Source organism: Ovis canadensis, chromosome 16 (genome assembly GCF_042477335.2).
Source record: "Ovis canadensis isolate MfBH-ARS-UI-01 breed Bighorn chromosome 16, ARS-UI_OviCan_v2, whole genome shotgun sequence".
Taxonomy (NCBI): Eukaryota; Metazoa; Chordata; class Mammalia; order Artiodactyla; family Bovidae; genus Ovis; species Ovis canadensis.
This window is the reverse complement of record NC_091260.1, coordinates 51,361,601-51,385,124: the sequence shown is the minus strand read 5'-3', so window position 1 is coordinate 51,385,124 and position 23,524 is coordinate 51,361,601. Positions and strand designations below refer to the sequence as shown.

The window sequence follows — 23,524 nt, the reverse complement described above, 5'->3', positions numbered from 1 at the left end:
TTTTTAATCTCAAATTTCCATTGTTATTTTTTGTGTATGGAAAAGCAATTCTCTATTTTCTTTGTCAGCCTGGCTAGGGTTTCATCAATTTTATTGATCTTCTCAAACACTCAGTATTTGGTTTCATTGATTTTCCTGTTTTCAACTTCATTGAAGGAAGCAAGGTGGAGCCTAAAGTATAGGTATTTAGTTATTTATCTTAAAACATTTCTTTTGTGATACCTGTTAATAATTTGAAAGGAACAAAAAAGTCTTAGTTTACTAAAAAGAGTATAATCTCAAAGATGGTTGAAGGAAAACACATAAATGACCAGCAAAGTTCTTAGTAACTTGTAGAAATGTACTTTATTTCATGCAAAGCTACATGATTTCCTATATTTTAACAGCTAATCAAATAAACATCTCAAAAAATCCATGACATTACAATAAGTTAAAATACTACAAAGCAAATCCAAGTCCATGAGTCTGTCAAAACCAAATTGAGAGAACATTATGCATAGATAAGGCCAAAGATGCTAACTTAATTACAGGTAGCACTTTGCAGGGTTTTTTTCAAATACCTATTTAGTGAGAATCTGCAGAGAAAAATAGTTATATCTACAACCCATTGATCAGAAAGGGAAACATTTGCCATTACATACCAGGTAGTATTCTTACCTGGAGAACTCCATGGACAGAGGAACCTGGTAGGCTACAGTCCATGGAGTTGCAAAAAGTCAGACACAACTTATTAATAGCAACTAAACAACAATCAGGTAGTAGTGGCTGATTAAAGATAAATTTGGCATCATGCACCAAAAATGAACATAATAAACATTTTGAAATTTATGATCAGATGCACATTTGAAAAGACTTACTCTCTACTTCACCTAATCCACTGAATAAGATAAGTAACAAGTACTTTATTAATGCAACACAGAACTTAGGCTTTTGGTATACTTTGCTTGAGTACTGGTATATATAAAAAGATACTGAAGAGATGTAGGAATATTTCAAACTCATACTAGACTACTGAACTTTAGAATATTGACCCAAGGAAATAAGTCCTGGGCAGAACTTATTTGAGAAAGATTTTTAAACTACTTAAAAGCAATACTACAATTAGTTACTTACAAAAACATTTTATAAAAATTAAATACCAAGAAGTAACAACATCATTATTAGAGCTCTTTTTCCAATGCTATAATTTATAAATATATATATTAGATTACAATTATTTAAAAGACAGGTCCACGTGTTCTCTATCTTCGAAATGAGAAAAGTTCTTCAAGTTGTTTACAAAATATGGACAAAAACAAATCCATTGGATTGCTTAAAAAAAAAAAATACATAGTCTCTCCCCTACAATTTGGTGTACTAAGTAGGGAAGATGCTAGCCAGCATTCTTTTGAGAAATACAGCTCTAAGTGACTAGACTGATAAGATTTGTGTCAATAATACCAACTCAAAATGGTGTTGTACAGTCAGGTTAACAAATTATGACTTTATTTTATATATGTCTGCCACAGTAAACCATTCTTTCTACTCTTTTGCACTAAGTACAGTAAAAATCTCCTTTTGCAAAATGATGTGAGATCAGGATAATCACAAAAGAAAAGATTTTCATAGAAAAAAGGTAAATTCTCTCCAGGGAATGTGTTAAAAACAAAAGTCTTTTAGGATATCTATGAGAAGAGGAACATGCCATTATTCTTGTTTCATTAACAAATTTAAAACTTCGATGAGGCTTCAATCTACCACAATGGATATAAAATGTTAGGAAAACCAAGCTGAACAGAAAAGGAATTAGGGGTGTGGGTATGTTCGCACTGCAATAGGACTGGGGATGGGGCAGGGCTAATAGCTGCTCTGCCGGTAGAGATGACTCACAGAACCTGGTTTCCAGGAGTTAGTAAAGGGAATAACACTGCCTAGCCTTCCAGGTCTCTGAGCAGAAAAATAAGTCATTGAACTGAAAAGAAGTAACCCACACAACAGGCATTAATATTTCAGAAGGCTCCCTGTAACACTCTTACATTGTTTCAAACCTCTTCTAATGAAAACTTTGACAATGATGTATGTTGTTTACAAACTCCTTTTCATAAAATGAGGTCTCAAGTCTTTTAATGTTTGGGGTTTGTTTGCTTGTTTTTAATAATCACTGTTTTTAGAAATATAATTTTATGTTAAAACATTTACACTGAGAATATTTCATTTTACTGAAGTGTCCTACTTAGTGGCGAAAAAGACAACACAGTGAGCTAGCATCCCTCATATTTACATCTAGATGTTGCTTAGTTGTCTAGCAAAATCTGTTGTACTACTTTAAGTGCAATACTGCTATTCAAGTAGTGGGATCTGTAGTCAGAACTACTACCTTTTGAGTGTACTGACCATCAAAAACAACTGTATACACCAAACAAACGGAAGAAAAATATGTCAGCTCATTATAAGCTATACTATAAAGACAGGCTTCAGAGAGGAAAGAAGATATAAAAGGCATGAAAGGAGGAAGGGAGAAAAGAAAGGAAAGATAAAAGTCTAGAATCATTTACTTATTAACATTTAGGAATTAATAAATATGATCCATTACACTTTGGAGATTCAAGTATGTTAAGATTTCTCAGGGATATGTTCTGCCTCTTAGTGCAAATATATTTATCCTTGTGATTTTCAGGCATGGCCCACACAAATCACAAATATAAAACTCACATTACTGAACAGTGTGAATTAAAATTATGGAGAGTTTATTTTTCCTTTAAAACAGTAATCTACATAAAAATCAAGAACATTCTCTAAATCTACTACACATATACAAAAATGAGGTTTGCTGCTGTATGTCAATGAATGCCTTCATTAATATTCTAAAATATACTTTAAAAAACACACACTGACTTTCCTATCCACATCTAATTTCATTTGGGTATACAAGCAGCATACATTTAAGAACTGATCATCTAATCAAAGAGTAGTGTCCAAAAACAAATTGGCAGCAATATTTTAAAAAATTTTGATTGTCCAATCCTCTGATCTATTCTTTATAAATTGAAAACCCTTGAAAGTTCTTATTTAGTTCTTATGACTCTTGTGAAATGAGGGCCTCTAATATAATAAAATTATTCCAAAGCCTCTGTTCATTTGGTAAGAAAACAAATTCTAATAATTAGTCTTATTTTAATAATGATTTTTTAAAAAATGTTCTAATAATAATAAATTATTGATGTAATAACAAAAGTTAATAGCAACTTACAGATCCATGAAATTAATAGATTACTTGTTATTTTCTGCAATGGCTTACTGAACACTGGCTTACTGAATATTCTAATAATTATTTAGAAAAATAATTTAGAAAGTTTAACTAGGAATCTATTACAATATAAGAAACACTCAAAAGGGAATTGTCAGAAGTAATTCTTCAAGAAATGTACTTTGCATGTAAAGTATATGAATTTAGTAGTAATGTTTTGCAGTAGATGTCGTTTTAGTTAAGATTTTCAAAACAGAAAACTTTTGTTCATATTACAGTTTTTACAAAGTTGCCTAACAAATATTAACTTAGTTCCCCAGCAATAAACTCTTAAGACTTCAGGGATTAAATAATTAACTTCTAAACACAAAATTACCCAGCCAGGTAATCTTCCTATATGATCAAATATGAAATCCTGTAACATAAATTCTGCCTAAACAATTGAATACTCTGGATCACTTAAACAACCAAAATTATTTTGGAAATAACTCAAAAGTCATAAAGGGGATCTATACTATTTTATAGAAGTATTACATATACTCCAATTATTATATTAATTTTAAAAATTAATAATAAATAAAGTAGTACATCTTTTACATATTTCTATCAACATATCTTAGAGTATTATAAATTATAAAAGTAACTGGATCATTTCTTCTCTTTTTCTGCTTCTACTTCTACAATAGCATCTGAGTTTCATGATAAAACCTATGAAAAACAACATTATACTTAAGGAACATATTCCAAAGTAAACTCAAAGACTAAATAATAAAACAATATTATTTTCACAGGATTTTGATTACTTATTCCAGAAAGAGTTTTTGCTTTGGGAACTTGTAAGCTTCTCTGTAATAATAAGAAACTGGACCACTTTCTGGGGTGATCTATTTCCTATCTAATATCTTCAAATACCACTTGTGTGGAAAACCAGCATAGCTAACAACTTATTTTGTCTTTTTAAATGCCACTATATAAACATCAACTCAATACCCTCACAATTGCTTTGTGAGGTAGATCAGTAGGTAAATAGCAAGTATCCTCTTCATTTTGAAAATGAAGAAACTGAGGCACAGAAAGGTTACATGATTTGCCCAAGGTTTCAATGGTCAGTCATGAAATTACAGTGTTAAATTATCTCTGCTCCTGGACTATTGCTCTCTGACCACGCTTCACAATAAAAGGCTGTGTGTCTGTCTTCTTAAAGGGGTAGTCTATATAATTTTGATTGAGAGGAAAATCTATTAACTGATAATTATTTTAAAGGGGATCTAATCTTAAAAAAATCATAAAAATTTAAGAAAATGCAATAACTAAGATGATACACTATCCTTTCAGTATCTACCTAAAACTATGGCTTCTAACGTATTTATGTGATAACATTAAGAAAAGAGGGAAATAAAACATTTAAAATTATGATTCAGGGAAAAATGACCTTCAAGAAACATATAATCAAATTGTCAGGTGACTATATAATTCATCCTCAAACTGGAATACTTAAGAGTGAAAATGAGCACTACTAAAAGGATAACAGGTGAAACTAAGACGGTGGTGGGGTGGCCCAGTCACCACTGGGTAAATCCATGGTATGGATTCTCAAAGAGTTGCAAATATTTCAGGGACATAAACAACTCTTTTTGCAAAATGTTGTGCTGAACTATAGTCACTGTGCATAAAACACTGATGATTTAAAATGTAATACCTAACTTTGGCTTAAACAAAATTTTAAAAACTCAATTTAAAATGATAACATGTTTAAGCAACAAGTTCTTACATATCTCCACTCTAAAGTAGTATTCTATAAATCACAATTTAAGTGTGAGTAGTAACAGTAAATGAACTCACTTTTTATCTTTGAATAACCAGATATTCTTTTTCAAAAGGAATAAACAGGCACCTTTTAACAGTTGAGAATTTTGTGGGACTCTTTGGCTGTTAAAGGGAAGTCGCTCAGTCGTGTCCAACTCTTTGTGACTCCATGGACTGTAGCCGACCAGGCTCCTCCATCCATGGGATTTCCAGGCAAGAGTACTGGAGTGGGTTGCCATTTCCTTCTCCAGGGGGATGTTCCTGACCCAGGGATCGAACCCGGGTCTCTCGCATTGTAGGCAGACGCTTTACTGTCTGAGCCACCAAAACCTCACTATTTATCATTAAAAATTATGACTCTCCTTGAATGGAATGATCAACACTTAAATCACTATGCTAAATGGTAAAGGTGAACACTCCTCTCTGAAATGAACATCTTTTACAAAGCCATACCAAAAGCATAAGACAACTTCCAGTTACTACCGAAGACGGAAAGAATAATTCACCACCTGATTAAAGTACACATGCTGAAGACACAAACACTATCAGTTGTAGTATAGTCTTAAATACATGCAAAAACCTAACTAATCTGCATACAGTGTTGAAAAAGGGCTTTCTACATTCAGTTATGTCTGGTAAGTAAGCCTTGTTTTAAGACATGGGTTTTGTAAATATGATTATTATTGAGGTCTCCATCTCTTTGGGAAATAAAGGATCAACATATTTTTTAGAAAGAATATGTAAATCACAATAATAAAACTATAATATTATTCAGTTATAACTATGGCTTCCTTGAACTTTTAAAACAATTTTTCCTGAAAAAATTAATCTGAAACAAACTGAACTACATGTTTTCAACATATACTGATCTTTATCATGAATTAAATCCTTCCATTGTAACTGTACTTCTAAGACAGACATTTCAGGAATGGTATGCAACAAATCCTATTAGAAATAAGGATGATATTCAATGAATAATAAGCCATTATCACTAAGATCTGATTGATTTTTCGTGCCTTTTTTATCCTGACACTTTTCACTGGGAGTTCAGTAGTTAATTCTAGAGCATATGGATGTTCATAAAGACTGAACTTGTTCGTTGATCTTGGTTAGCTACTCCGTAAATTCCTACAGACTTTAAACATCATCAAATATTCTGCTGCGAGACATTGAGAGGTATCGTCCACCAGGCTGATACCTGAAAGGTGGATAAAGAAATGATCTGAGGCATCAAAAATAAAGAAGGAGAGAAAAACAAGGACACATTAAAAGGAAGTGGGTACATAATTTTTAAGAACTGTAAAATCTACTCAGTAGCTGAAATCAGAAACTTATTCTCTGAGGATATTATCCCAAAGAGATTTACCTATAATTATAAATCAACCAACAACTGTTTTACAGCCTATGATATGACACATATGGCAGGATGAGAGATGTTAAAAAGAAAGGAGAAGAGAGATATAAAACACATCATGGATTTTGGATTTAATACCTACTCTATATTGTTGAATATAAACAGAATATTCCTCTTGCTATTTATAAGCAAATATCTTCATGCCCATGATGTTTTGCTTTTGTTTAATTGTTTCTACTTGGTATAATAGCTAAAAGCACAGACTCTGAAGCCAGAGTCCTGGGGTTTAAATGCCTGATTTTGTTACTTAAAAGTTGTGTGACCCTGGGTAAGTTACTGAGCCTCTCTAGATTCAATTCCAATTGGACTTACAGCCATAAAACACGGTTACTGTTGTTAAAGTGCACAGAATACAGTGCCACCCAGTCATATCTATGTAACTATTGCCAAATATGATGGATTTCATAAATGGAATTGTCAGAAATAGGAATATAAATATTGTTAAGATTCTACTGAATGATTTCAATTCTTTGTTATTTATCATACTACTAGTAATAATTTATGAAAGTACTTATTTCAATTACTACCACTGGATGATATAATTTTTAAAATATAAAAGATTAGCAGGTGTTAAAAGGTATCAAATGTTGCTTAATACGTTTTACATTAGCAATAAAGATGAATATTTTCCTTATTTTTATCTTGTCAAGTCAGAATCTTATCAAATTTTTAGAGGAATACTGGAGTCAAAAGGACAAACTGGAACTTACCTTCCTGATTCAGATTCAAGAGGGTCATCAGTGAACGTTTCTGCATTAAAATCCAAAGGTTCCGCATCCTGAAGAAGTTCTATTCGATCCCTTTCAGTCCTGTTATTAGCCCTGGTATATTTAGATGTTGCTGCAAAAGAAGAAAAATATTTGCACTTTCTATTGTCTTTATGGGTCACAGTCTACGGACACACAGAAAGTCAAGATTATAAAGGATCTGAATTTTCACTGTGAAGACATTAAGAAAGGATAACTACATGGTTATCTTAAAATTATATTAAAGTGATTAATAGTATGATAGAAAATAAGAAAGAAGAGTTCTCCCTTGTATGTAGTCTAAGCTCAGAAGCAGCTACAACAACAGAATTAGTATTTAACTTCAACACAGATGGTGACTGCAGCCACAAAATTAAAAACGCTTGCTCCTTGGAAGAATAGCTATGAAAAACCTATACAGTATATTAAAAAGAAGAGACATCATTTTTCTGACAAAGGTCCACATAGTCAAAGCTATGGTTTTTCTAGTAGTCAGGTATGATGTGAGAGTTGGGCTATAAAGAAGGCTGAGAGCTGAAGAATTGATCCTTTTGAACTATGATGTTGGAGAAGACTCTTGAGAGTTCCTTGGACAGCAAGTCAGTCCTAAAGGAAATCAACCCTGAATATTCATTGGAAGGACTGGTGCTGAAGCCGAACCTTCAGTACTTTGGTCACCTGATTCAAAAAGCTGATTCACTGGAAAAGATCCTGATGCTGGGAAAGATTGAGGGCAACAGGATAAGGGGATGACAGATGATGACATTGTTGGATGGCATCAGAGTCAATGGACATGAGTTTGAGCATACTCTGGGAGATTGTGAAGAACTGGGAAGCCTGGTGTGCTGCAGTGAATGGGTTTGCAAAGAGTCAGACACAACTTAGCGAGTGAACAACAACAGCAATCGTAACAGTGAAACTGTTTACAACTAAATAAGTTTCAGCTGGTTTCATAGTGAATCCAGGGGCTGCTACATTTCATTTCTCAGCTACGATTTTAAGGTGCAATCAATTCAAACTCTCCAAGAAAGGACTAACTCTTTTTTTCCATGGGGTTAGAATTCAGGGTTAGACATTGCTTCCCTGAATTCTTGCCCCATGGAAAAAAAGATTTAGTCCTTTCTTGGAGAGTTTGAGTTGATTGCACCTTAAAATTGTAGCTGAGAAATGAGATGTAGCAGCCCCTAGACTGGCAATCCACTCCAGTACTATTACCTGGAAAATCCCATGGACAGAGGAGCATGGTAGGCTACAGTCCATGGGGTCTCAAAGAGTCAGACACGACTGAGCGACTTCACTCACTCACTCAATGTCCAACAGAAATAAATTGTAAGCCCTGTATTTACTTTTTACTAGTAAATACATTTAAAAAGTAAAAAGAAATAGTTGAAATTAATTTTAACATATTTAACCCAATATATCCAAAATATTATCATTTCAATATGGGGCACCAGCTACCCTGCAAATGCTAAACAGTCATATGTGGCTAATGGTTACCACCTTGGTCAGCACAGATCTAGAAAACTAACTTTCCTTTCTCTATATGAATGATGTTTTCTCCATAAAAAAATTTTCACAGTGTTATTTTGAGCAGCTCAACAGCTTCAAAACAAACCATGACACAGCTCTTTTTGAAAATTTAAGGCAAGCCAAATCTCTCTTACCTTACATTGTTGTCATCTTGGACTCTGCCCTCCTCCACTGTTTCTCTTATTCATTCAGCAAATACTGGTTGCCTCCCACATGCCAGGTTCTAACTCTTCATCCCAAAGTTTTGTGTTTCCTCTTAACCATTCTCCTATATCCCCCAGATCTCTGCATTCTGTTAAGTCCAAATCCAAGATAAGCTTCCAAATATCTTTGTAGAATTATCCCTCTATTTCCTAGCTTTAACTGAAACTTCAGCTTTCTCTTATTTCTTTTAGGCTAAATCTCATCCAAACACATCCTCGCTTCTTTATCTCCAGGGTTATCTCAAGGATGCTTATCTTAAGCCCTTATCATTTTTTTGTTTTTTAATTTATCTTTAATTGGAGGATAATGGCTTTACAATGTTGTATTGATTTCTTCCATAAAACACATACTGTGTATTAAGGCCCTCATCATTTTCTGACTGCATTACTAGAACAGACACTAAACTGGGTTGTGTCTCACTTCCCTGGAAATAATACTTTATATAGATATCAAATTCATCTTTCTAACCCAAAAATCTGAGCATGCTTCTTTCCATACTGAAATCTTACCTTTGGGATAAAATCCAAACTTCTCAGTGTGATAACACATTTCCCAACCATCTCTGTAGGCTTTCCTCTCATCAAGCTTCTCATACTTCAAGTTCTAGTCATAGAGGAAAATCTACATTTCCCCAAAAGTTCTCTCATGTTGCTCATTCTTTGTTCTGCCTAAAAACCCCTTCAACTGGCTAAGTACTACTCATTCCTAAATTGTATTTCTTTATAACAGAAATCCTTTCCCAACGAAGAATTCTTTTTCCTCCCTTGAGCTGAGTCCTTCAGCATCATGTGTGCAGTCTTACACTCTCTCAACATCTCTGCATCTCTCCTCTGCCTTCTACTCAGTGCTGGACCTGCACACAAATAGGTCTCTCGTCACCCTCCCAGAAGCCTATGACAAAATCAAGAATGTGGGGAGGCTTCCTGACTCAACCCACTGGCCAATGTCTTCTGCCTGGTATCAGTTCATCATTCAAGTAAGGGCAAACCAAGGATGGAAACTGTCTTCTTCATACTCCTGGGAAAGTACCTGACACATAAGAGTCAGTCAGTAATTTATCATAAAAATGACCAAATAGCCTGAAAAACATCTAGGTTAATAGAAACCGATACTTGCCAAAAATATGCCTGGGATACGTACTATTGTTTAGATAGTATAATGACAACTATTCATCTGATGTCCCAGAGGTCTCCTTCTCCTACCTAATGCACATTTGACTTTCCTCTTCCTCCCATATACTGAGGGATGAAAAAAGGAAAGTTACTGCAGAACCTCACTTATTGTTCTATAAAGGCATTTTCTCAGTCTCTATACAAGCAAGAATAAGAAGAAAATTTCTTAAGAGAACTAGATAATAAACTACTTACATCGGTTGGTACTCATTTCTGAGAAGTTTGATTCTTTTGGGTCAATATGAACATTTCTGTTTCTAGTGGAATCTTCTCTACTGTGTCCATAACGCTCTTTCCATTCCTAGAAAAGAAACACGAACATATAACATGAGAACACACAGTCAGAAAATAATTCAACATAGATAACAGATTTAGATTATATACGTAGAGTAATATAATTAATTCTTTTTCATCAGGAATTTGTCAGATAATCAATATAATTAGCACAGTACCTTTAGAAATCATAGATAATTTCCTTTATTTATAAATGATTTTAATAGTCATCAAACTTAACTTGCAGACATTTATAGACATTTTTGCTAGCTATGATTATTTTAAGTAATTGACTTCCATCTAAAATGTCAAAATAATATAACTACAGTAAGGTTATCTTGACCATGGAAGGATTATGAAACTCAAAATAATTAATAAGATGTTAATAAACTTTTATTCTACCCAAATACGATTCTACAAATCATAGAGACTCAAAAAGTCATTTTTGATAGCAAAATTAATGCTGTAGATAAACATACTTAGGTAATGACTCACGTGGCATTGTGTCTTAACTGCACTAAAATCTTATAAACTGGGATTCTACTCATTAAATTCTTAGAATTGAAAGGAACCCATGCAGTGCAGAGTTTCACTCTAAAATAGCCATGCCAGATGCTATTTGGCTCTCTTATTAGAAGACATGAAAAATTCTGTGTTTGATCATCCTGTTCCAATTTTGGTAAACTCTGAGTTTTCACATAGAGGTGAACTCTATTCCACTCTTTGGTGCTAGTTATGCCTTCTGAAATAAAGAACAAGTCTCCCTTTCCATGACATACACTAAAATACACAAAGACAACTATCATGTCTCCTGAGTCTTCACTTCTCCAGTAGGGACACACTCAGGTATTGAAAATTTGTAGTGACTATGACTAGACTTTTCTCAATTTTTGCCTTTTCAATTCTCTAGGAAGCTAGTTTGCCTTAGCAAACAAAGGACTAAAGAAAAATTAAAGAGGAATAAAATTAATGTCATAAAACAAAAAAGCACATTTTTCAAGCAATCAAAATTACTTCAACAGCAAGACTGCATGAATTTATTCACTTATTCAATAAATATTTACTGCCCCTAGCTTAGGCAAGAAACTGTTAGATGTTGGACATGAAGTAATTTATTACTAATGACTTTTTAGAACAGGTCTGACAGAATTCCTAGCATGTATCTCTGAAACTATTAAAATCGCCTTTCTGTAAAAATACATCCTATGTCATTGTCCCAAAGTTTTCAGCCAAAATCAATTAGATTCTTATGATAGTTCACATTAATCTTTAGGTTATAGCAAGTTAGTAAGTACTATACTTACCCTTCTTCTATTTTCACCTTCTTCTTGCCGTTGCCTTTTTCTCTTCTCTAGAGACAGAAAAGTGGTCTCAAATTTGGTACAATATGGTTTAATTAGATGTAGAGTAACTGAAGTAAAGGTATCAGGCTATGACCAATTTCCTTTAAATTACTACAAAGTCAAAGGTAATAGGTTATTGTTGGAAAGAACCAGAGAGGTCACCTAACTCCGTAGAGAATACCTTCCCAACTTCTGCTGGAGATCGCTCTTAGGCTCTATCTAAACAGTTTCAGTGAGGAAGAACTTCTCCCCATGGTGACTTGAAATTTGCTTCTAGGCAGCTTCTCTTTTTCTTTGTTTTGTCTTCTAAATTAAATTCATACTTCTTCTGCATAAGATTTTTTTTTCCATTACTCTCTTCTGGCTATATACTCAGTGGATTTTTCCCATAAGATATACCTGACACACTCATCATTCTGCCTACCCTCCTCTAGATTCTTTCTGACTTATCAGTCCTACTCTTGAAAATCTTATCCAGGACTGGATATGATACTCCAGATGAAGTCTGATTAATGCAAACAGCAGAAGAACTATTACATTAACTAGACACCACGTTCCTATGAGAGCATGTGAAGGCTAGACTAGCATATTTTAGAGCCATAATACATTTGGGGTTTATGTTTAAATAAGATCATAAAGAACCCCATGCTCAACTAGGAAGAATGCCTAAAAACCAATGTCTCAAAACTCAAGTTTTGTTCTTCTTTTCCTCCCTATTCTACCATCACTTGAACATCAAGAAATTTGATACACTCAGTTTTGAGATTAGATTCCAGTAGAGCACAATGCATTCTAACAGGCTGTTAATGATCACTACATTCTAAAAACCAGCCTTGGTTTGAATGAAAAACTATGCAGCATTAAACTAATGGTGATTCTTTAATGAGTTTTATATTGTATTCAATTTGACAAATCTATTTCAAAGAAAACAAGAAAATCACTCCAATACTAAACAAGGGTATTATTTAGTTGCAGACATATTAATAATCTCTGCTACAGAATTTCTTAAAGACAGATGAAATAATCATGTATGTTACCAAATTTTTTTGCTATGAAGGCTTTCCATAGAATTTTACTAAAACACATTAATTTGTAATTTTTTAAGATAGAAGTTTCAAATCATACAAACATTAATTTTGTATTTTGAATCAGTACTTTCTCTTCATTTATTTTAAAAGACAAATCTTACCTCGTCTGATTAATTCTTTTCCTTCATCAACCAAGTCTGATGTCATATCATTATCTCCCATGAACTGCTGGAAACCAAGTAGATTCAAACAACGAGTTCCCAAGCTAATAAAAGTAGATTTTCAAAAAGATAAGCATTATTTCATACTGTTAATGTTTAAATTAGAAGCCTCTGTTGTATTTCTAGTTATCATGTCAAGTTATACAGCGCTACATCTGTCTTTCTTCAAGAAGTACTTATTTCCCTTTCTAAGAAACTTAAATGCCCACTACTCCACTGACTAGGGTATGCACCAAAGCCCGACTTCTTACAGACACAAATTAAGTCAGGCCACAGCATACTTTCAGAAGATTATTATACCAGGATGCTAAGCAATAGCTATAATACAAAAGCAATTTATTCTTTTCTTATATTCAAACAGCAATTTTAATACACATATACAACCAGTATTTACAAGTGCAGAACATTCTTGGCTTAGAAAGTCTTAATTATGCAAACTGATTTTCATGTTCTATTTTTTTAATCCTGAGAACTAGTCAATTCTATTCAAAACAGTGTTACTATAAATTCAGAATTGATTACTATAGCTTATCGGGGGGCTATCATTAATATCTTATCTGGTTTTTACTTTAAACCTCATTGTTGTGCAGGACAGGAATACTTCAAAACTATGGTACATAAGGAAGGAAGGATTAATATCTGTTAAACTACTATTATGTATCAGATAGTTTACAGATACTCTTAATTAATTCTTACTATAACTCTAAGAGATAAATATTACTTTATAGATAAAGGAACAGAAGCAAAGGGCATTAAATACTTTGCTAAAGACCAATTAATAAATTTTAGAGCTGAGGATTTAAACCTAAAACAAAACAAAGACCAAGTTCTTTTTACTACCTTAGTTTTCAAACTTTTTCACTAATGACTTTTAATGGCAGAATTCTGAACACCATACATGAAGAAAGGCAGACAGAGGAAAAAGAAAGGGAGGAGTGTGTGTGTGTGTGTGTGTGTGTGTGTGTGTATGCATGTGTGTTAGGAAGAAGAGATAACAGTGAAGCAATTAAGAAAAAGTAAAGATCTCCCATTTTACATCAGTGATGTGTAAAAATCTGACTAGTTCATAAATTATCTGCTTGTTTTAATATATAAAGAATGCTTGTATGACTTACCAGTGAGTAAAATTGGGGTTTCAGGTGGATGGTCATGCTAATTCTGTGACTTTAAATATTCCCCTACCATCCTTATATACTTGTGGGAATACTATACTGCAAGATGAGATCATTGTCTCTGGAAAGGCTGTAGCTTTGTCTAAAGTGTCAGGAAACAGCTTTACAGGCTCTAGGCAGTTAAGTCTGAATATTATTAACAGCTCTGTGTATGGTTATGTGCTAGTAATGAAGGAATTAGACTATTATGGCAGCATTCCAAAAGAAAATCGACCTATAATGTCAAGTTAATGCTGAAATGTCTGCAAGCCGTTTCTTCAAATAATCCTTTAATACAGTATATTTTTATATATAAATATATATTATATATTATTACATATATAATATATATAAATTATAAAAACATAATTTGATAATTGAGGTATATGACCTTTCTTTTCCTTAAAGACAAACTAGCAAAGTTTATCTTAATTATAAAACGACACTTTTAAAGAAATATTTTTAAGTTAAACAATTTTCCTTTTAGACATAATTCCTTACATTAAAATTTTATAGTTGACAAGGCACTATCCCATCCATCTATTCCTTGATGCATATGTCAATCTAATAAGATGCTAACCTTAAGTAGAGATGCCAATCTTACCAAGATAACCACTAAGATGAGGAGATAAGATTTATACATCACAAGCTCTTAATGTTCCATTTGTAGTTTATAAACTTTTTAAATGAATAAGCACATAAAAATAGTTTAGTTTTGGACATCCAAAGGATGACTGGTCTCTTACTTTTAACACATCATTTTCACAATAAATATAAACCTCTGTCTTTCCTACCTTACAGAAAAAAGCTGAAAATATTATATTGTTTTATCAGTTCATGGGCTTCCCTGATAGCTCAACTGGGAAAGAATTCGCCTGCAATGCAGCAGAGGAGTCCTGGGTTCAATCCCCAGGTCAGGAAGATCCCCTGGAGAAGGGAATGGCAACCCACCCCAGTATTCCTGCCTGGAGAATTCCATGGACAGAGGAGTCTGGTGGGCTACAGTCCATGGGGTTGCAAAGAGTCAGACACAACTGAGCGACTTTCATTTTCACCAGTTCACATTAAGTTTTATTTTAAATTATAATCCTTTGGCCCTTTTACTTATGAGAAGATAAAATATAGATGCTTTAAAAAAATTCAACACAGAATTCACTTGAAACAATATTTGTCTTTTTACTCAATATCCAAGTGTTAGAATATCAGTATAATAATTTATGCTATTTGTAAATTATTTCTGCTTTATTGACTATGCCAAAGCCTTTGACTGTGTGGATCACAATAAACTCTGGAAAATTCTGAAAGAGATGGGAATACCAGATCACCTGACCTGCCTCTTGAGAAATCTGTATGCAGGTCAGGAAGCAACAGTTAGAGCTGGACATGGAACAACAGACAGGTTCCAAATAGGAAAAGGAGTACCTCAAGGCTGTATATTGTCACCCAACTTCTATGCAGAGTACATCATGAGAAATGCTGGACTGGAAGAAACACAAGCTGGAATCAAGATTGCTGGGAGAAATGTCAAGAACCTCAGATATGCAGATGACACCACCCTTATGACAGAAAGTGAAGAGGAACTAAAAAGCCTCTTGATGAAAGTAAAAGAGGAGAGTGAAAAAGTTGGCTTAAAGCTCAACATTCAGAAAACGAAGATCATGGCATCCGGTCCCATCACTCCATGGGAAATAGATGGGAAAACAGTGGAAACAGTGTCAGACTTTTTTGGGGGGGGGCTCCAAAATCACTGCAGATGGTGAGTGTAGCCATGAAATTAAAAGACGCTTACTCCTTGGAAGAAAAGTTATGACCAACCTAGATAGCATATTCAAAAGCAGAGACACATTACTTTGCCAACTAAGGTCCATCTAGTCAAGGCTATGGTTTTTCCTGTGGTCATGTATGGATGTGAGAGTTGGACTGTGAAGAAGGCTGAGCACCGAAGAATTGATGCTTTTCAACTATGGTGTTGGAGAAGACTCTTGAGAGTCCCTTGGACTGCAAGCAGATCTGACCAGTCCATTCTAAAGAAGATCAACCCTGGGATTTCTTTGGAAGGAATGATGCTAAAGCTGAAACTCCAGTACTTTGGCCACCTCATGCGAAGGGTTGACTCATTGGAAAAGACTCTGATGCTGGGAGGGATTGGGGGCAGGAGGAGAAGGGGACGACAGAGGATGGGATGGCTGGATGGCATCACTGACTCGATGGACTTGAGTTTGAATGAACTCTGAGAGTTGGTGATGGACAGGGAGGCCTGGCATGCTGTGATTCATGGGGTCACAAAGAGTCGGACACGACTGAGTGACTGAACTGAACTGAACTGAACCTATTTGTAATAACTAATTATACTGAAAGATTTAAGTGAAAAGTGGTTGGATGAAACTTATTATCAATAAAATTTTTTTAAGTGGCATTTTTGGTGTGTCATGCAGCACTGAAGCAGTGAAGAAGGTAGGTAGGCAGAGTACGAGATGAAGGCACTTAACGCGGAAGTAGGGAAGACAAGCTGCTAGAAGCCAAGGACACCTGTCTTAACTCCTCTTGAGTCTGATCTCTGCCAAGCTTCTACCAATTTTTCTGATCTGATAAAAAGAGTAGCCCATGTACTTTCCATGTACTGTCTGATTACAACTGCTTCTTAATTGATTTTTTGTGCTGATTATGGTCGGAAACATCCAGAAACCCAAAAATTATTATGCGGAAAGCCCTAAGACTAATACACGTTACCAAATAGAAGCTAGGCAAGCAAGTGTTTTATAAGATATACTGGCTGCCACGACCAAAGGCCAGGACTCAGAGTTAACATTCTGTTTTTAATCCTATCACTTTGTAGACCAAATACTTAGAATAACTCTCTTTTCTTGATAATATCTTTGGAGGGAGACCCTGACCCAGCACTGACGCAATCTCTTTAAACTATCCCCAGCATTCCCAAAGCCACAATAAAACAACTAAAACCCAATCAGTGAATATTTAAAAGAGTTTTAAGGAGAAAGATATCCAGATCAGGATACGTATATAAGAAAATACAAGTAATGTTAAGTTTCCTACCTAAAATACGTAGCAATGCAGAGAATTACCACCAACATAGGATAATATATATAGAACCCATCTGCAATAAAGGATAAAACTTTCATGGAACCCATAATCTGAGGAGCAAGAAAAAAAATTAGTTAAATAGGTACAGTTCTATATATTTCTTTTTCATCATTAGAAAATTTATCCATAACCAGCTATATCAATAAATTCGGAGTTTTCAAAAAAGTAGAAATGAAGCATTAAATAGACGATTTTTAAGTCCTCATCACAAGAGGAAAAAAATTGTGACTGTGAGGTGATGAATGTTAACTAAACTTACTGTGACAACTATTTCACAATATATACATATACTAATTATGTTGTACACCTTAAAATAATACGTTATGTGTCTATTATATCTTGATATGGCTTATTTTCTCCTAAGAAATTAATATTATAAAAATATTACTGAAAATCATCAATTACATTAAGACCATAAACATAAAGGTTAATATTATTATAGGTCAGGTATGTGAATATGCTTAGCTGGACCAAAAAAATTTTGTTTATAATAAAACGAAAGCAATATCACCTTTACCCAGTCATTAGTAACTACATATACAATGTGTAAAAGGAAGTTCAAGTAATTTTTAAAAAGATTCTAATAATGCAATAGAACTGTTTGCCAGCAGTAAAAAGAAATTTCACAACAACAGCATCCCATATAGATAATGAATCTAAAGAACTTTTTTTTTTACCATACTTACAGATGTATAAGCAGTTGGCTGTGTATTTTGGTGAGAGATGGATGAATCCATGTGGGTCAAACCCAAGAAATTAAGACATAAAGGAGGAGTCAAACGGCAAAATAACCTGCAATAAAGCATCAACAAACATATAAGAATAAAGCAGCAACACATATTTTATGTTATCTTGAAATACACTGAGAATGTTTCAGATCATCGTACTATTCTCATCTATTTGTATTTTGAATTCTTAATATGAACTGCCCTTACTTGGAAGACATTCTGAAAGTCCTATTAATACCACAGTCTCCTGAAAAACATCAACACCTACAAAACAAAACTCCAGCCTCAGGATGCCTCCTTTGGTGAGGTTTGCCACTGCTTTATCACAACAGTTTGTAGAGCGGTTTTGTATGTGCCTCTTCTGTGCCATTTAGCTCAGTCCTCAAGGTGAACTGTACTCAGTATATAAAAGATCTGCAGTTGCATCACATTATGTCAACTCTGACAACTACAGATATAAATAATTGTTGGAGCTCAGTTTTTTCTTTATTATATTTTATTTTTTAAATTAGAGGATAATTACTTTACAATATTGTGACAGCTTTTGTCATGTATCAGCATGAATCAGTATTAGGCATACATGTCCCTTCCCTCTTGAACCCCCTTCCCACACCCCTCCCCATCCCACCCATCCAGGTTGTCACAGAGCACTGGGCTGGGCTGTGTTATGCAGCAACTTCTCACTGGCTATCATTTTACATTTGATAATGCATATGTTTCAGTGCTTTTCTCTCATATCATCCCACACTCTCCTTCCTCCACTGTGTCCAAAATGTCTGTCTCCTTTGCTGCCCTGCAAACAGGATTGTCAGTACTATCTTTCTAGATTCCATGTATATGTTTTAATATATATTTGTCTATCTTTTTCTGACTTATTTCACTCTGGACAATAGGCTCTAGGTTCATCCACCTCATTAGAACTGACTCAGATGCATTTCTTTCCATAGCTGAGTAATATTCCATTGTGTATATATACCACAACTTCCTTATCCATTCATCTGTCAGTGGCCATCTAGGTTGCTTCCTTGTCTTAGGTATTGTCAAATAGTGCTGCAATGAACATTGGGGTACATGTGTCTTTTTCAATTCTGGTTTTCTGAGAGTATATGCCCAGTAGTAGACTTGCTGGGTTGTATGGTAGCTTCATTCCTAGATTTTAAAGGAATTTCTATACTGTTTTCCAGGCTTCCCTAGTAGCTCAGCTGGTAAAGAATCCTCCTGCAATGCAGGAGACTCTGGTTTAATTCCTGGGGCAGGAAGATACCCTGGAGAAGGAATAGGCGACCCACTCCAGTATTCTTGGGCTTCCCTGGTGGCTCAGACAGTAAAGAATCTGCCTGCAATGTGGAAGACTTGAGTTCAATCCCTGGGTTAGGAAGATCCCTGGAGGAGGGCATGGCAACCCATTCCAGTATTCTTGTCTGGAAATTCCATGGGCAGAGGAGCCTGGTGGGCTATAGTTCACGGGGTCGCAAAGAGTTGGACAAGACTGAGCAACTAAGTACAGCAGCACACCATACTGTTCTCCATAGTGGCTATATCAATTTGCATTCCCACCAACAGTGTAAGAGTGTTCCCTTTTCTCCATACCCTCTCCAACATTTATTGTTTGTAGACTTTTTGATGATAGCCATTCTGACTGGAGCCAGATGATACCTCATTGTAGTTTTTATTTGCATTTCTCTAATAATTTTGAGCTTCGTTGAGCATTTTATCATGTGCTTATTAGCCATCTGTATGTCATCTTTGGAGAAATGTCTGTTTAGGTCTTCTGCCCACTTTTATACTAGGCTGTTTGTTTTTCTGGTATTGAGCTGCTTATATACTTAGGAGATTAATTTTTTGTCAGTTGTTTTGTTTGCTATTAATTTTTCTCATTCTGAGTGTTGCTTGTAGCTTATAGCTTCCTTCATTGTGCAAAAGTTTTTAAGTTTAATTAGGTCTTATTTATTTTTATTTCCATTATTCTAGGAGAATATAGAGGCTCTTGCTGTGGTTTATGTCAGAGTGCTCTATTTTCCTCTAAAAGTTTTACAGTTTTTGGTTTAACATTTAGGTCTTTAATCCATTTTGAGTTTATTTTTGTGTATGTTAGAAGATGTTCTAATTTCATTCTTATACAGGCAGCTGACCAGTTTTCCCAGCACCACTTGTTGAACAGACTGTCTTTTCTCCATTGTGTATTTTTGCTTCCTATGTCAAAGATAAGGTGCTCACAGGTGTGTAGAATTATCTCTGGACTTTTTATCTTGTTCCTTTGGTCTATATTTCTGTTTTTGTGCCAACATCTCTTCACTTGTTCATGCCATCTTTGATGTCCTTCATCAGTGTCTTATAGTTTTCTGCATACAAGTCTTTTGTCTCTTTAGGTAAATTTATTCCTAAGTATTTTATTCTTTTTATTGCAGTGGTGAATGGGATTGTTTCCTTAATTCCTTTTTCTAATTTTTCATTGTTAGTATATAGGAATCTAAGGGATTTCTGTGTATTAATTTTATATCCTACAATTTTACTATATTCATTGATTAGCTCTAGTAATTTTCTGGTGGCATCTTTAGGGTGTTCTATGTAGAGAATCATGTCATTTGCAAACAGTGAAAGTTTTACTTCTTTTCCAATCTGGATTCCTTTTATTTCCTCTTCTTCTTCTCTGATTGTGATGGCAAGGACTTCCAAAACTATGTTGAGTAACAGTGGTAAAAGTGGGCACCCTTGTCTTGTTTCTGAGTTTAGAGGAAATGCTTTCAGTTGTTTACCACTAAGGATAATGTTTGCTGTAGGTTTGTCATATATGGCCTTTATTATGTTGAGTTATGTTCCTTCTATGCCTACTTTCTGGAGAGTTGCAACCAGATAAAAAGAGAACCTGACAAAACAAGGAGCTGGAGAACAGGAAGAGATGAAAATGAAGAGAGGGTATGAATATAAAGAAGTGATGAGGAGTTATTTTGTGGTGACAGAATAGTTCTGTATCTCGATTATGTTGGTGGTTAAAGGAATCTACACATACACACACACACACACACACACACACACACACAAATGAATAAAGTATAAAAAATAGTGAGACCTAATAAAGTCTGTTGTGGTCTAGTTAACAGTAATGTGTCTGTGTAAATTTTTTGCTTTTGATATTGTACAACAGCAATATAAAATGTCTCCACTGGGGGAGGCTGGGTGAAGGTTACCAAGATTCTGTACTGTATTTGCAACTTCCTTTGAATCTATAATTATTTGGGGAAAATGGGTTAAAAAAACAGTCTTAGAGATGCTTCAGATATTGATTCTTCTTGAAGTTCCCAAAGTCTAGTCCTAAAAACCTAATATAACTAGTTTAATAATATGGACAAACAATATATTGTGCAATTTAGCCCAAGCTGGAGCCATCTCTCTAAAATTCTGCTAAATCTCTTACCAAAAATCATTCTTTTGGTCTTCTTAGTCCTCTACAGTTCAGTGTGAGACCACTGAATTTTTCTGATTCTCAGAACACTTTCTAGACTTAAGTCTCTAAAATATCAAATGTTTCTATTATTACTAACCTATTTACTGACTTCTAATTGGTAAATCCAGACTCAGTATGCCCTTCTTTTCGTTCCTAATCTAGCATACCTATTTTAACCCTAAACTTCAAGCAGGATTTAGTTAGCATTCAACAAGCATCTAACTAATACTTAAACCTAAGCAACTAGCTCATAGAAATATAGGTGTTAGTAAAAGAGCCATAAACAACAAAAAATAAAAGAGACATTCATGTAATGGAAGCATTTTCCTTGTTTCTAAACACAGTCTACTTACATGCCACTGAAGAGAAGGCTATACGCATCAGTCTGGTGATGTGAAGCCAGGTAGTAATAGTTAAATACACGAATCCTGAACACAGTAGAATAAACACAGATACTGAGGAAGAAGATGGAAAGAAAGCAAGCAATCTGAAAAAACAAAACAAAAACCCAGTTTCAGACTAATAGACATCAGTACTTTATATACTACTATAAGCATTATCTTTTCATTCCAACTAACGTTTATTGACATTCTAAAATTTAAACACAGCAATAGCAGCTTTTTAACCACCTAAGAAAATGAAATTATGAGAAAAAAATCTAGATCTTAATCAGTCCCACATCCTATCCATAAGTTTCAAATCTACCTCCTGAAGTGAGCCTGTTCTCTCATTCCCTTGGCAACTCTTCACATGAAGACTATAATTCATCTAGCTTCATTGGCATCAGCTCAGTTCAGTTCAGTCACTCAGTCATGTCCGACTCTTTGCGACCCCATGAATCGCAGCACTCCAGGCCTCCCTGTCCATCACCATCTCCCGGAGTTCACTCAGACTCACGTCCATTGAGTCAGTGATGCCATCCAGCCATCTCATCCTCTGTCGTCCCCTTCTCCTCCTGCCCCCAATCCCTCCCAGCATCAGAGTCTTTTCCAATGAGTCAACCCTTCGCATGAGGTGGCCAAAGTACTGGAGTTTCAGCTTTAGCATCATTCCTTCCAAAGAAATCCCAGGGCTGATCTCCTTCACTGGCATAAAGTGGATCAAAATATTCTCATAAAAATATTGTACACTATTTTGCATCTTTTCATCTCTCTTCAAATACAATTCTTAGTTTTTATAGTCTGGGTAAAATAATGAAGTTCATTTTTAGAAATCTGAATAACAACACTGTGGGGAACTTCACTGTTTTCATTAATACTAGAAGAAATATGTGGAGAACAGGTACAACAGTTAAGGATTAAAGTTAAACCACAACTGGCATTTATTTATGACACATATAAACTGACCTCGATATAAATATAATTGTATGTTTTTTCAGCCAGCTGTATGAAGACTGCAAAGAGGGATAAGACAGGTCTAGTGCTAAAGAATGTGCACTCTGACCACACAACTATCACGGAGAATATGGACAACACCACAGCAAGTATCCGATAAAACCAGGGTCGCAAAAGGCATTCCCAGTACCACTCTATAAGATAAAAAGAAAAAAATGATTAAGAAAACCATAAAGAAGCAACAGTGTATTTACAGTGTTTCAAAATTCCCCCACACAAGATACATAATTGCAAAGAAACATACTGGTGGAAACAAGCAGACAGCATCCTAAACAAATGATCACCAGTAACAGAACAAACTGATATTATGGGCCTCCTGCTCTGAGAAGAACACAACATCACTGCTGAGGTATTCCTGCCAAAAATGCAGAACCTGCATCTGATCATGAGGAAACATCAAACTCAAATTGGTATAAGTCAAAAAACACAATTATAATTCAACTCTGCATTGGTGAAAATATACACTTTCCACCAGGAGAATTATCAGCATCAAGCTTTGAAATGTATATCAAAAATTACATACCAACTGTAGGATTATAAAAATACTGAATAAATCTATTTTCTGGCTCTGGCGATTGAAAGGTATGAACAAACTGACAAGTAGCACTTGTTTCATTTTTTGCTACATCTTCTAGATAAAATGCTTGTTCCAAAAGAATCTGCCATTGCACTTGAGTTCGCCGATGTCTCTGAACTGAATAAATCACCTAAAAAAGACAACAGGGGGTATACCTGTCAGTG

At 34.7% G+C, this 23,524-nt stretch overlaps 1 protein-coding gene across 2 annotated transcripts in view; it reads right to left on the bottom strand.

Annotated features, from left to right (window-relative positions):
• Positions 1–326: 326 nt before the first annotated feature.
• The window catches only part of LMBRD2 (LMBR1 domain containing 2), a 55,028-nt gene continuing 31,830 nt past the window's right edge, over positions 327–23,524 (bottom strand). The window contains exons 9-19 of one of the 2 annotated variants that reach the window (XM_069555876.1): positions 23,307–23,490; positions 22,736–22,917; positions 21,743–21,876; positions 17,903–18,008; positions 17,169–17,266; positions 12,904–13,007; positions 11,676–11,722; positions 10,294–10,399; positions 7,157–7,286; positions 5,256–6,254; positions 327–683 (exon numbers count right to left, since the gene is read on the bottom strand). In XM_069555876.1, the coding sequence (XP_069411977.1) occupies positions 6,170–6,254; positions 7,157–7,286; positions 10,294–10,399; positions 11,676–11,722; positions 12,904–13,007; positions 17,169–17,266; positions 17,903–18,008; positions 21,743–21,876; positions 22,736–22,917; positions 23,307–23,490 (1,176 nt within the window). In that variant the 3' untranslated portion in view covers positions 327–683; positions 5,256–6,169. The remainder of the gene's footprint in view (positions 684–5,255; positions 6,255–7,156; positions 7,287–10,293; positions 10,400–11,675; positions 11,723–12,903; positions 13,008–17,168; positions 17,267–17,902; positions 18,009–21,742; positions 21,877–22,735; positions 22,918–23,306; positions 23,491–23,524) is intronic. The other variant, XM_069555878.1, reaches the window with a different exon arrangement.